Genomic DNA, 14,106 nt, shown 5'->3' with positions numbered 1-14,106 from the left:
TTCTGTTTTCTCAAAGCAGCACTAATGATATTGGATTCTTGCTGTGTGGGGACTTTCCTCTGTGCTCACGCTTGTGTTCCCTCAGGACACTGGAATGGTAGATGGGGACGTGTATAAGGGCTGCCTTCCTTTTGAGGAATGTAAATTTCAGTTTGCAGCGCCTGGGCCGAGGACTGGCGCTGTGCTGAGCTTCCATTTATCCATATAGCTGGAAGACTCGGGTCTGGAGTGTGTCTGCCTGCTCTCCTGAATTAGCTCTAGCCCAATCTCTTCCTTTTCTTTCCTGCCCTCTCAGGTGTACCTGTCCTTGCTTTGACAGATTTAGTCCCCATGCTTTATCTATATTGTGTTAAATTATTATCCTCCTGACCAGCTTCTAAACATGCATTGGTTCTTTTCCCTCTTTCACGTCTTCTGTTGCCATTTACAGCTGACCTTAGTTCCTTATCTTAGCTGGATTCTCTATTTTTCAGACTCTTAATCTAGATTTTTGTGGTATGATCAGGAAATTTTATAGCTTCTGGAACCTTTTTTACTTAGATGATTCCCAGATCTGTATCTCCATCCCTGCCCATTTTTTTCTCCATTCAGTCCTGTGTTGTCCACTGGGACACTGCCCTTCGGCTCTTTTGCTGCTCCCTAAAACCAAATGTGGTGAGTATGGAGATGTTTCTTTTCTTGGAAACCTTTCCTTATTGCACAGCTTTGCGGTTCCCTCAAGGGACCTCACCAGACTGATAATTCTGCCTCTAGGTTCAGCTTTCTCCTTCCTCCTGGTCTTTTACTTACTAATTCTTGACTCCAAGAGGGGTGCTAGGTAAGACCCTGGTGGATTGTTATTCTCTCTCTCTCCCATAGAACTTTCAAATCCAGAATTCCCATTTCTGTCCACACAGAGAAGCTACTTTATCTAGTTTCTTGTTTTCCCTTTATATTTTGGATTGCACTGCTTATTTTTCCCATTAGAGCAACCTGCAGTGGGAGCACCAACGTGCTTGTTCACTGGAGCCTGTCAGGTGTCCCTGGGCCAGGAGGAAACTGAGACAGGATAATGGCCTGGGCATTTGGAGGCAGGTTGTGGGCCCAGCTCCCCATTGACAAGCTCACAGGGTGCACTCAGGTGAATGGCTGGACCTTCTCCTGCTTTTGTTTCCTTGGCAGTATAACAATGGGGATGAACTTAACATTCCTTAAAGGTCCATTCCTGAAAATGCAGGAATCTCAGTCCTAAACCTGCATGTGGAGCCATCCTCACATTTGCTGCTTTTGCACGCCTGTGGAACAGGTGCCAGGTTCTTCTTGGCACCCAGCAGTGCTCCCTTTCTGCCGAGTTTTGGGGACTGTCTGTAGCCCTGCCTTCTGCCGTGCTCTGTACAGCTGGGAATCTGATGTCCACACGTGTAAAGCTGAAGCTGTTTGTGAGGCCTGCCTAGTTAGTTCTCCCTGAGGTTCTAGGAGAGGCAGGCATCAGGGCTCTGGGACCAGGCAGACAAATGGCTTATTATGCGAGGGCTACAATGGCATGTAGGATGTGGGCTCTGTCCCCAGAAGAGGCAAAGGCATACAGCCTTGGAGGATGGAGAGGGATGATTTAAAGTTTTCAAATGTGATGAAGCTCAAATATCAGACCTCCCCAGCCCAAAGAGAAAAGAGAAAATCTTGAGTGTGCATCACTGAGGTGGAAAAATGGACAACAGGGAGAGATTGCACTGGTCAGAGCCCCTTCTGTTGCTCTTGGCCTGTGTGTGTAGCATGATTTCCAACTCAAAATCTATACGCAGGTTAGTTTCTTCAGATGTTAACTGTTCTTCAAAGTAGTCAAGGGTCTAGTCAAGTCTCTTTGCATGCCTGTTTCTCCAGGAGGTTGCCCTCACCTCTTCAGTGTATGAAACTGTCATCTTGATCTTGGTGGGGAATGTGTCTGTGTTTCGTTTTTTTAAGAGAACCTCTGTCCGTGAGTCTGTATTCAACTCCCCTGGGCCCCTCTGATGAGTAGGCCGGTGGGGACAGTGGTGGGTATGTGTGGGGCAGTCCGGCCCCTTGCACTTGGTGGCATCTCCCAAGTTGTGAGTGGGACACATTTTCCTAGGAAGTTTGTCAGTATGGAAGGGCTGCAGTGGTGTCCTGAGAGGGGCTGCAGGCCTTGCACTCATTCCCTCATTGCTTCCTGAGGCTGTGCTGCTGGGCGCTGGGGCTGGGGCGGGGCTGGGTCCTGGCTGCAGGTGCTTGCGCTGGGCGGGGCTGGTGTCTCACAAGGTGGCAGAGAAGCCTACCCATCTGGCTTTGCTTGCTGAACAATTTTAAAAAGTTATTTTTCTCCCCCTTATTTAAGATGTTCCTGTACATTGTAGGAGGTTTGGAAAACAACAGAAAAGTATAAAGTAGTAAATAAAATTTACCCACAACTCAGAGGGAAGAAGAGTAACTATTGTTCCATTTTCCTTCTGTAGTATATGTGGGGGTGCGTGTGTGTGTCCACACGTTCTAGATTTAGCTCTGGGTGGTAATGTCTAGCTGTATAAGGGGCTGTAGTCCAGAATATATACTACTCACTTTTTTGCCTTCATATTATGGAGCATATCCAGTTTGGTAACCTGATGCTTTTTCCACCTAGCGTTAATTACATTCGGAATATTTTCCGTGCTGTTAAGAACCCTGGAATGTGTTTTTAATGGCTGTATGGTATTTCATTGTTGGTTTGTACCCTTATTTATTTAGGTAGTTCCCTACTGGTAGACGTTTAACCTGCTCTGTTGGGAAATCAATCAGGGCTGTGGCTGCCACGGCCAGTGTGATGAAGTTGCCGAGAAGGAAGCAGTAGTGTCATCACCCCCAGGACCACGGGCTTCTCAAGTCTCTCACCAGCTCATGCTCTCTAGGCAGCTCTCTCCCCTGGGCATCAGGATTCTGCTCTAGGCCGGGAAGAGGAATAGTTGTAGAGAGCAAATGAATTTCGCTGTGTGTCGAGTGATTTTAAATGACAGTCTCTCTTTCTCTTCCCTTCCTTCTCTGCTCTGGCCACCCCCACAGGGCAGTAAACGGCTTTGACCCGGCTTCTCCTCCTCCCGGTCTGGGCTCCTCGCGCCCGTCGTCGGCACCGGGTATGCTGCCTCTCAGCGTGTGAGTGCCTGGCCTCCAGGTCGGGGCTCCCGCCCTCCTGCAACAACCCAGGACACCCACGCCTCACCCCTCGGTGCCCGGGCCCAGCTCGTGCCCCTCCGTCTGCCTCCCCACGGCTGGCAGAGGGCAGGCTGCATGCAGTGGCGGCTGCTGGGCCCTGCCCAGCCCCAGGACTCTGCGCGACATCAATACTGGCTATTTTCTCTTCTCGCCGTAGTGCCGTTGGTTTCACATGATTGCACTTTTGTGGGTCACAAGGTGATACATACACGTATTACTTGGTCACTGGATGCAGAAGTACCCATTCATCACACCTGCCTCATAGCCCCCTCCCTGCTGTACTGATAGGATTTAGTTATGTTTAGGACATTGCTGATCTTCTAGAGGTTCTCCCCCAAATCAGGTCGACGTGTGCTCTCCTCCTGAGCTCCCACCCAAGCATCTCCAGTGCTCATGGATCATGTGTCCCCCACCTCCACCCCCACGGTTTGGGCCTGTTGCTGGCAAAGAGGAAGGTCACTGAATTAGGGAACATTTTCTGTACCTTCTGGTTTTACTTTAGCAGTTATCATTCCATAGACTAGCCTCCCAGAGCAGCAGAATGCCTGTCTGAGCCCAGGTGGCAGGAGCTTCTGGGACCTGGGCACGTGCAGGGCTGTGCCTCTGCCGTCTCCTCCTCCTCCATGTGCCTGAGACTCAGAGCAGGGGGTGGTGGCAACCTCCTCGCCAGCTCTCTGGTCCTTTTGTTAAATGACACCTTCAGACTGTTTTTGTTTTGTTTTCAGAGGGCCTGTCCAGTTGTGTTAGGAAGGGTTGAGTGGCCTGATTCCAGGGGCTGGCTGGTGCCAGCTCCTGGGGGCAGACTGACCATAAGTGGTTGTCCCTGTGCATCCTTTGATTACTCTCATGCTGCATTTACTGTTTACATTTGTTTTATTGTACATAGGTTTGTAAACATTATTGCCTAAGATATTTGTATATAACTTGGGCTTTGTAGCTTTTATTTATTCAGAACTCATATGGCATGTTAAAGACTTATGATGGTGTCCTACTCTGGGCAGCTGTGTAGGATCATCACGTGGTTAAAAAAAAATACCCCCCCTCAAAAAAAATCTTTTAATGTGGAAACAATAAATTTCACAGAAAAAAAGAAAAAGGATTGAGGTTGCTTTATTGGGTTTCTGCCATCCTGGGAGAGAAGAGCTGGAGTTGCAAAGCCAGGTTCAAATGTCACTTCTGTTGTGACATGGGACACGGGGATGGACAGCAGCTGTGGAATAGGGCAAAGAAAATTCAGGCGGCCTCAGGATGTGTGAACAGGCATTCTCATGCTGACTGTTTTTTATTTATTTTTTTAAAAATTGAAGTATAGTTGATGTCCAGTTTTACACAAGTTACAGGTATACAATATAGAGATTCACAATTTTTAAAGGTTATATCCCATTAATAGTTACTACAGAGTACCGGCTGTGTTCCCTGTGTTGTACAATACATCCTTGTGGCTCATGTATTCCTCATGCTGATTCTTGATGCTGGTTTCTGCTCTTAGCTGTGATTTCCAGGAGCAGCCTGAGAATAGCCCTGGCCCCGTTTGGAAATCTGGGAGGAAGGACCTGCACTTTGAGGGAGGCAGCTTGCTAAGTCTTGGAGTAACCGCGATGGATCCAGGAGCTGGTCCTCCTGCTGGGTTGCTGTTCATGACACGTGCTGGTGTTCTGGGATTAGAGGTTACTTGGATCCGGGCTTCTCTCCTCGTCCCTTGAGAGAAGGTGCCAGATGTTTAGTAGCAAGAGACAGGGTGACTGGACTTGAGCAAGTTAACTGGGGCATCTGTACTAATGTGTCAGATTCTGAGCACTGCTTATAACAAAGAGCATAAACGGAGTAGTTTGTAGTTTGAAGACTATATGTAAATGAAAAGTAAGTGAATCCAGTTCCTAAGTGAATAAGAAACGTTAAGGTAGGATACATTAAACATTTTTTCTTCTGTCAGTGTGCAGGCAGGAATAGCTTCTGTTAGTTGTTCCTGGAGATTTCATCATAAGTTGGCTCACGAGACACGCTTGTCCTGGTGTGTGTGCTGTGCCCAGCTCTGCTGGCCGAACAGTTGAAAAGAAAACTCCAGGTCTCTTACTGATGGGCAGCCTCCCAGCTTCTTTCCCAGCCATCATTGGAAGGGTTGGATTAGATCAGAGGTTTCAACGTTTAGCAGACCTCTTTGTTTATGCAGGAACCCCAAATCTAAAACATAACAAACAGAGCTACTCTGGTTAAAGTAAGGATGAGTTCTGGAGCTTCAATCCTTTTCCTTGGCTCCCCAGCGATTTCTCACTTCCTCTCCAGCTGCACACCCCTGGGATCATCTCACCAGTTGTTATTCAGGCAGTGGCTAGGAGTAGGGCCCTGGCTGCAGGGGCCCACGTGTTATTCACTGATGTCACCACTGCTTTGGGTCCAGGAGAGCACAGGCCAGGTCCGTGAAAGTACGGAGTGTGCTGCTAGGCTTATTTCTGGCCCCTTCAGGACTCCCACATAGTTTTGGTTTTTGATAGCTGCAGCAGCCCTTGGCATATGACCCCCTGAGGAAGCTGGTTGATTCCCCAAGCCTCTTTTAGCTTTCTCCGTGGATTCCAGATCTTCCTCCCCTTACAGTGGGATTATGTCCCAGTAAACCCACTCATTGTAAATTGAAAATGCGTTTAATACACTTAACCTACTGAACATCATAGCTTAGCCTCGCCTACCTTAAACATGCTCAGAACGCTTAGACATTAGCCAGCAGTTGGGCAAAATCATCTAACACAAAGCCTATTTGATAATTAAGTGTTGACTATCTCATCTAATTGATTGAATAGTGTACTGAAAGTGAAAAACCAAACGGTTGTCTGGGTGCAGAATGGTTGTAACTGTATTGGTTGTTGACTCTCGTGATTGTGTGGCTGACCGGGAACTGCCCTGTCCAGCATTGTGAGAGAGGATTGGGTTGCATATTGTTAGCCTGGGAGAAGATTAAAATCTAAAATTCAAAGCATGGTTTCTATTGAGTGTATCGCTTTTGCATCATGCTAGAATCAAAAAAAATCTTAAACCATTGTAAGTCAGTGACCCTCTGTATCTGGTTCAAGATGCTGCTTTGTACTTGCTCAAATAGAGCATTTGCTTCCTGGTATGAAAGTTCTACTGACTGCTGGCCTGTATAGCTAAAGATCCTCTGAGTGAGTTCTCTTCCTAGGGCTGCTCGATTGCCAGGTTTGCGTGGCTCACACTGAAACCTTCAGGAATGAGCTGCCCCTGGGCTGGGTCCACATGGTCTCCCCTGCGTGGAGGGGGCTGATTTTCCAGGCGGCAAAGGACAGCTTCTTGTCTCCAGATATTTTCATCTCACCACCCATTCCCATCCCTTGCTCCTGAAACATCTTCCTGCATAAAATAGGAGCCAGTTGAGTGGCCGGAAGTGATACCCCACCAACTCAGTGAGGAGCCAGAAGCCACAGCTGGGGTGTTGAGTCACAAGTAGGCAAGTGGCAACTAGATACAGTGACCTGGGCGCAGGATGAGCTGGTTTTGCCTCGGTCTACAGATGGGAAGGCGGGCCCAGGGTTTAGGTGACTGGCCTAAGCTCACACAGCTGGTTCACGGAAGAGCCAGGTTTGGAAAGGAGCCCAGTGTTTTTCTGTCTTCACCACCTTCACCACCTTGTCAAACTCGAGGCCTCGCTGGCCTTGACTCTGTCTCATGCCTCAGGAGGTGAGCTGATTCTGAACGCTTGGAAGTGATGCGCACGAAGGTGACACAGCCTTTGCAGCGGGAGGAATGCGGCTCATCCACCCTCCTCCTCTCCCAATCTTGTCTGTCGTGTGTGGACTCTTGTTTCTCTCAGAAGCTGTCTTGGAGATGCCATTAGCATCTCCTGCGACCCAAGGTGGAAGCTGGCACCTCTGGGGAAGGGGACATGACCTGGGGTGCGGCAGTGGCTTTAGGGGGCAGCCTGTAGCGAGGTCTCTCCTGCCTGGCCGGTGGTGGGAACAGGGCCTGAGGGGGGTTGGGTCCAGGCTGTCAGTTGTCCACACTGTTTGCCTAGAGGATGCTAAGATAAGCCTTTTCTACATTCTGACTTTTACTTCATGGGTGGTTTTTCTCTCTATATTTGCCTCAAAGTTTGAAACAAATTGAGAGCACTAGCTTGGCCTTTAAAATTTGAATGTGTTTACTGAATTCTTTTCTAAAAATGGGAGCGGGGGCAGGAGGCATCTTTGCAAACCATCTTCCTATGACTTAGAGCATCTTATCTAACAACTGGTCCCATGACTTAAAAAGATGATATATGGGAATACAGTAGCCCTTTTTTAATTTTAAGGAAAAACAATCTCTAGTAAATATTAATGTAACAGACTTCTTTTATGAGATAGTGCATGTGAAGAGGCAAATTGGAAAACAGAGCGAAGCTTATGGTGCTGGTATTTGTGCCATGTGGGGTTATGATTTGGAGTCATGCTTTATCCTGCTGCCCACCTGCACCCACAGGAGTTATGTTAGTGTTTGGAAACTGAACAGATGTTTCACTTGTTTACCTGTGGGGTGTTTTCTAATCCGGTATCAAGTTTGCTGCCCCCATTGAAATATGGGCATTCTGCTTGGGTCATGATATGCAGGTGGAGGCCTGGGAATGAGGTGCTGGGCTGGCAGGACTGGGCAAGTTTTCTGTGCAGTGGATCAACAGCGACGTCTGTGTGAGGCTCAGAGCCTTGTCAGTAGATGGAGCTGTGAAGCAGTTTTTTGCTTCTAAAAAAAGTGAGTGCTTTAACTGCCCACCCTCCCCAGCAAATCCTGCTGTCACCTAGAATTTAGGGGACTAGGTACACTTTTACATATTGGTGTCACTAAATTAGCCTCTGTAAGTCTTGACTCAGTCTAACAATGTGATAAGCTGTAACAGCTCTTCATCTATGGTAGTAAGAACAAACAAAATCGGTCTCAACAGTACTAATATAGATGTCTGATGGCAGGGGAATGGAATGGTTGGGATGACTTGTCAGCTGAACAAAAGACCCCAGAGCCACTGAAATGTAAGTGTGCAGTTGTGCTGATCTGTGGGAATGGAAATGATGAGGACACAAAATAGATGAGCATGCAATTGCAGCTTTATAAAAAAAATCAGAGGTGAAATGAAAAGATGAAAATAGTTTACTATTTGTCAAGGGTTCTAAATTTTCCTGTAAAGTTGCTCAAATTTTTTAAAAATTGAAGTAACGAGACTGATTTTCTTTCACTGCCCCAGTTGGTCTGAAGAATTGTGCTGAGTAGTTCTGAGAGTTGACCAAGTAGCACAAAGCAGGGGGCTCCCTGACCTGCCAGATGACCGGGCTGAGTCATACTTGGGGAAATTTTAAAATGCAGATTCCCCCAGGTTCCACCCCAGCAGCAGCCTAGTGAGGAGAGTTCTGTATTTAATGGACTCTCAGACGTCAGCAATTATAAGACACACCTTTATTTTGTAAACCAGTAAGAAAAATGTGCCAGCTGAAACTATGAAAACGCCTGTCGTTCAGACTTTGTGTTTATTGAAAGTCTGAAAGACTTCTTTATGCAGATTTTCATCATATCACACTTAACTCATACACAAAAAGGAAAATGTGAGAGATACTCCTAAAACTTCATTGTGATTCCAACGTTCTGAACTACATTTTGACCCAGAGTTGTCCTTGTCCGTGTTTTCCCAAGCAGTGTCATCGTCTGCGCTGCGGTGAGCACTGGTGATGCAGTACTTCTGGAAAGCATATTCTACTGCTGCTCCAGAATTTTACTCTAAGCTGCTGACACTCATTCTACAAGATCTGACGCTGGGCTTTATTGACCTTACCAGGAGTCAGGCAATGACAACCACATGACAACTGCCACCTCCTGAAGGTGATTATGAGATGCATGAGCTTACACGTGAGAACAGGAGCATCTTGGCTGCTGTGCAGTGTGGTCCTGTGAAGGAGCCAGCGCTCTGCTTGGATGCCAGTCAGACCCAGTGTTTTAACAGTCTGATTATGTCACGTTACACCTCGAATAAGGCTTCGTGACATCCAGTTAGCGGGGACGGATTCCATTATTGGGCGACTTTGAAAAAAATAAACAGACCTCACTGCTGTAATGCATCAAACAGAATTTGTAGTCTTGGTGTTAGGGGTGAAGGACGTGTTCATACTTCGTGCATATGGTACATAGGCACTGTAATTACAGTTAATGTTGTCTTTGGAAACTGGCGTCACGTCATTATATCTTTATAGTGTTTCATGTTAGATTTCTGAAAAGACCTGTATGATTTGCTAGATTTCCAAATGACAGGTGGCTACACGAGGAAGTAGACTGCCTGGTTGGTCCTGACCGTGCACAGGACATAGCATTCTTGCAAATGCTCAGCCTTTGGGAAAGCTCTTGGTGAAGATCTTTCCCCTCCCAGAGCCACTGGGAAGCTTCTGTGGATGGGGACTCGCCTCGGGTCTCAGCCACGGGCTTCACCCAGGCCTGCCTGAACTAGGGGGAGTGGAGCCATGTCTCCACCTTCTAAAGATTCCAGCCTATGGCCTGTTGTGACTTTTTTTTTTTTTTTTTAGGGGCGGGGCAGGAAGTGGTGGTTCCTAGCCTCAGAAAACTGTGAGCTCTTTTCTTCCGCAGTCTTGACAGACATGTCTATTGTCATAGCAACGTTGGCGTCAGGAGGAAGGGGCCATGGGTCAGTGATACCCAGAGCCATAGGGAGGACCGGTTGTAAGATATCGGTCTTCTAGCTCATTTCGTCTTCATTGAGGTTTCCAGGGATGGGGAAGATTGGTGACAGAAGTAAATGTGATAGGGCACTAGTCTTTCTGATATCAGAATGCCCAGGACAGTCAGGCTAGGCACAGATGTGTTATCCGTACCAAAGTAATTTAAAAGAATTTCCTAGAATGTCTGCATTAAAAAGAGCGGCAACTGTGGTGTGGCAAGGGCAGACAGAGCATTTGAAGTGTACGTGGCAGAGTTAAAACCCCAGCAGAGCTCATCTAAACTTCATTTCCACAAAAGGCTAAGGCTTTCCCACGTCTTGCCTGAGTCCTTCCTCACGATGGACCATACACCTGTGGGGTGGGAGCTGGCCTATTGCTTTGTCTTTGACACTCAGAGCCCGGCTCCCAGGGATTGGAATCTGTTCATATAGATTATATGTTTCTCCTGATAGGCTGAGTAGTTGGGAAACAGTGTGACATTAACACCAGTTAAACCAGCCAGCAGGGAAGGATTCTTTTTGAGAAAAACAAGCCTCTGAATTCCACAAACCCCTGGACTGAGATATTGAATGCAGGGGTGAGAACACACCTGAGACACGGTAAGTGCAACTCACCTTTTTTTCCCATGGTAGTGACACAGGAGAAAGGGAACACTTTTGTCCATTTTTCACATCCCCACAACTGCCGAGCAGCCTAGGTATATAGTTCAGACCACCAGAACCAGCCTAAGCTGAGCATATCATGGAAAACCCCCCAGCATTCTCTACATGATTGTGTCCCTCTAGTATTTCTCTCCAGCCTGTCCTAACGGGCTCACAGCTGCCCTTGGATCTCGTCGCTGAATCCTCCCAAAAGCATTTTTAATGTGCATCCTGCCTGAAAATGTAGTCTGAAACATCTTGGACCTCTTAATCCAGTAATGAGCTTCATTGGCTGGTGACTGGAAACCCTCCTCAAGGCTTCATCCTGCAGCCCTGCATTGCTCCCTTCTCCATTAACAGTTGGCGCTCCAGCTCCAGCAGCCCTTTCCTTCCTGATGCAGCTACACACGGAGGCCATCGGTGAGAACAGGATCTGTCACCACGACTGCCCAGACTTAGCCTGTCATCCGACAGTTTCTGCGAGTGCAGTGCCCTCAGATAAAAGCAGCCTGGCTGTCAGCATTTAAACTCTCTGTAGCTTCCAACCTCCGATCAGACCACAGGTGGGAAATCGAGAACAGAAGGTGAGAAAACAGATTTCATGTTCACATGATTATTCTTCTTTATTGAGGTCTGTTTATTCTCAACGGGTGCTTTTTCCTCCAAGTAAATAGAGCAGGCGTAAATATCTATAATGAATAAATTTATTGTCTTACAAAAATCATTGTCTAGAAATATGGGAATACAAGAAAAGATATTTGCAGTCAGGTGTCTGGTGGTCAACAGCCAGTACAATTCATAAAGGGGGAAAATCAAAGATTCCAAACCCACGTGACAAATTCTTCCTAACAGATGTTAAAGCTTTTAACCCAAAAGGTTTGTGTTTTCAAGCATGTTGCAGAGGATCAAGGATTTATAATTAACACTGATTCATTGTCACTGAATGTTTATAATACCACTTTGACTAGAGAGGTACATGATATATGAAGCACAGTCAAAACTTAATACATTAGATTGTTACAGAGGCAAATAATATATTTAACATTGTCTTAGTACTGTAGTGTCTAAGGCACTTTCTGTAATGTCAGTTTGATTAACTATCAACCAAAAACAGAATGCTAAGTGTTCACTGTAACACTGTCCCAAGGGGGAGGGGAAAGGAGAAATCAAAAAGGAGTCACATCCACTGGCATGTCAACATTCAGGCAGGTGGCATCTGTTCTCGAGGCTCTGTCAACCTCATCAACAAACTTGGAACAAGTCTCGGACACAAAACCAATATTCCCATTTTGGGCTCAAAGCAGCGGCTGAATTTGCAAGGTCAGCATGAGAGCCTGGCTGGCGAGGGAGGGTATCCCCCGAGCTTCTGCTCCGGGGCCTGCAGCTGCTCGCTCCAGAAGCGAGGAGCACACTGGGGAAGCCGGGGCCTCCGGAGGCCCTCCTGCAGTCACTGTGATGGCTGCCCCCAGGGCCTCAGTTGGGTGGTGGCCGCTGTTCTTCCTATGCACAGACCGGGCCGAGGACAGTTCACATGAAGAGATGGGGGCACACCACGACTCGAGGGAGGTAGGCATGGCCACGCCACACGGATGCCGCTCCCCCACATCCAACCCACCCCTCCTAATCTCTCCAAAGCCCCTTTCACAGTTTGCTCACTGAAATAGTGTTGATCATTATTTGAAGGAAATGAGAGCTACAAGTGCAGTTTAGGTTCCACAACGTTCTAAGAGACTTGACGTGGCTGAGGAGGCAGGGGCCACATGAACACAGAACTAAGGTTAAGGTAGCTGTCCGTACGACAGAGCATGCAGAGCGACTGGGCAGCAACCCCGGGGCTGCCCCAGCGACGGGGTCTCGAGTTTGTTTGAAAAAGGGTTCTCTTCTTAACATGTATTATAAAATGGTCTCTTGATGGATATATGGAAAATAGACGCAATCATGAGACGATCTGTTTAATATGTGTAGGTTTTGTGTATATATATATATATATATATATAAAAAGGGGAGCAATTGTACCTAAATCTGAAGCAGGAGACAGTTGTGTAGGCTGCAAGTCCTTAAGACACAGTTGATCTCTCAGGAGTCGTGCGGTTCGCCAGTCCCCCAGATCTGCAGGGGGCCCCAAGGCCGGGGCGCTGGGTGACTTCCTGCGTGTCCCTCGGTATCGCCTCCCCCGGCTTCCTCGGATCTACTCAGACTGGGGCGGCTGCGTCTCATTGACGTCACTGGTCTTACTTTCTGTGTCGTCATCCGACAGCTCCAGGGAAGCGCCCTCGATGTGCAGCTGGCGCCGGCCAGATCGGCTGGCGGAGAAGCTGATCGGGCCTCCTCGCCTGGAGAGCAGAGTAAGTGTGTGGGCACGACCGCAACAGCTCGTGGCTGGCAAGTCGTTCAACCACCTGACGACTCAACTTCCAGCCCCTCCTCAAGACGCACCAGCTGGGGTGGTGGGCAGATCAGGAACAGCTCCGTGCTTTCCCACCTCTCCCACACCCGCCTGCGGAACATCATCCTGGGAGGGCTCCGGAGCCCTGGGGGTGGCTGGACTCAGCCCCCTGCTCTGTGATGGACACACTGAGGAAAGCGTCACCTGCTCACCATGGGCCAGCCTCTCCCCAAAGGGTGGAGAGTAAATGCTCTATTTAGGCTTTGTGGGCCACCTAAGGTCTCTGTTGAACACTCTTTGTCTTTTTACAGCCTTCATAAATGTAAATACCATTCTTAGCTCCCTGGCTGTACAGGAGAGCAGGGCGCAGACAGGATCTGGCCCATAGGCCACGGTTTGCCAACACCTGTGCTAAGCTGTCCTTCTGGGGGAGAAGGTGTAGCCTTGGCTCCCCGTGGTCTGCCCTCACCCGGGACGCGGACAGACTCCTGGGCTGGCTCCCAAGCCTCGAGCCATGTATTCGCACAGCCCACTAGCAAACGCGGAGCAAATGAGTGGGCCTGTTGCTCCTCCATCCTCGAGGACTACTGACGGTCAGGGATCCGGAACAGGTAAACAGGCAAGAACGAAGAGCTGGACAGGAGCCTGAGAAACCACTGCACCCGGAGCCCATGGACGCAGCTATTTGCAGGCTCTGGGTGTGACCTCACGGAGGCCCGGGGCACTCACCTCAGCCGGTTCTTCAGCGTGCTGACCTCGCGGCTCAGGCCCTCGTTGGCCTCGGTGGCGTCATCCAGTTCCCGCTGGAGTTTGCGCCGAGACGCGTTGGCACGTGTGGCTTCTTCCTCTGCTTCCTCCAGCTGCCGTTTGAGCTGCTTCATCCTGGCGTTGGCCTTCTCCATCTCGGGGAAGTTACACGAACCAAGTCACACCAAACCGGTGAATCCAAATTCGGCATCGCTGCATCCTGCGTGTGTCAGCATAGGCCTCTGCCCTGCCAGCCACGCGAGTGTACCCACACACACGGCAGGCATACATACGTGCGAGTGCACTGATACACAAGACTGGGGCCTGGCCCAAGGCCTTTTGACCAGCCTGCTATTCTCTCTCAGCAAAACCATGTCTATGCAGCAAATCATGCTAAAGGAAACTTAAAAAAAAAAACAAACACCCGCTTTTCATCCCTGAGTTTTCTGCAGAAAAA

General features: G+C 48.4%; 2 protein-coding genes across 6 annotated transcripts in view; one reads left to right on the top strand and one right to left on the bottom strand.

Annotated features, from left to right (window-relative positions):
* Positions 1 to 14,106, top strand: part of NDEL1 (nudE neurodevelopment protein 1 like 1) — a 74,280-nt gene that overhangs the window by 46,304 nt on the left and 13,870 nt on the right. The window contains exon 9 of one of the 5 annotated variants that reach the window (XM_029210774.1): positions 10,877 to 10,969. The exons of 1 other annotated variant lie outside the window; for it this stretch is intronic. In XM_029210774.1, coding sequence (XP_029066607.1) covers positions 10,877 to 10,940 — 64 coding nt within the window. In that variant the 3' untranslated portion in view covers positions 10,941 to 10,969. Of the gene's footprint in view, positions 1 to 3,030; positions 8,646 to 10,876; positions 10,970 to 14,106 lie in introns of those variants that run through there. 3 more of the 5 variants (XM_029210775.1, XM_029210770.1, XM_029210772.1) reach the window with 3 other exon arrangements.
* On the bottom strand, positions 12,615 to 13,837 carry LOC114888591 (myosin heavy chain, embryonic smooth muscle isoform-like). Its single transcript, XM_029210777.1, has 2 exons — positions 13,632 to 13,837; positions 12,615 to 12,849 (listed from the first exon to the last, which is right to left on the bottom strand). The coding sequence occupies exons 1-2, from the start codon at positions 13,802 to 13,804 to the stop codon at positions 12,705 to 12,707; spliced, it is 318 nt and encodes a 105-aa protein (XP_029066610.1). The 5' UTR covers positions 13,805 to 13,837; the 3' UTR covers positions 12,615 to 12,704.

The sequence above is a fragment of the Monodon monoceros genome, unplaced genomic scaffold (assembly GCF_005190385.1).
Source record: "Monodon monoceros isolate NGI ecotype Baffin Bay Population unplaced genomic scaffold, NGI_Narwhal_1 Super_Scaffold_9, whole genome shotgun sequence".
NCBI lineage: Eukaryota > Metazoa > Chordata > Mammalia > Artiodactyla > Monodontidae > Monodon > Monodon monoceros.
The sequence above is the reverse complement of the archived record's forward strand: the minus strand, read 5'-3'. Positions and strand labels throughout refer to the sequence as shown.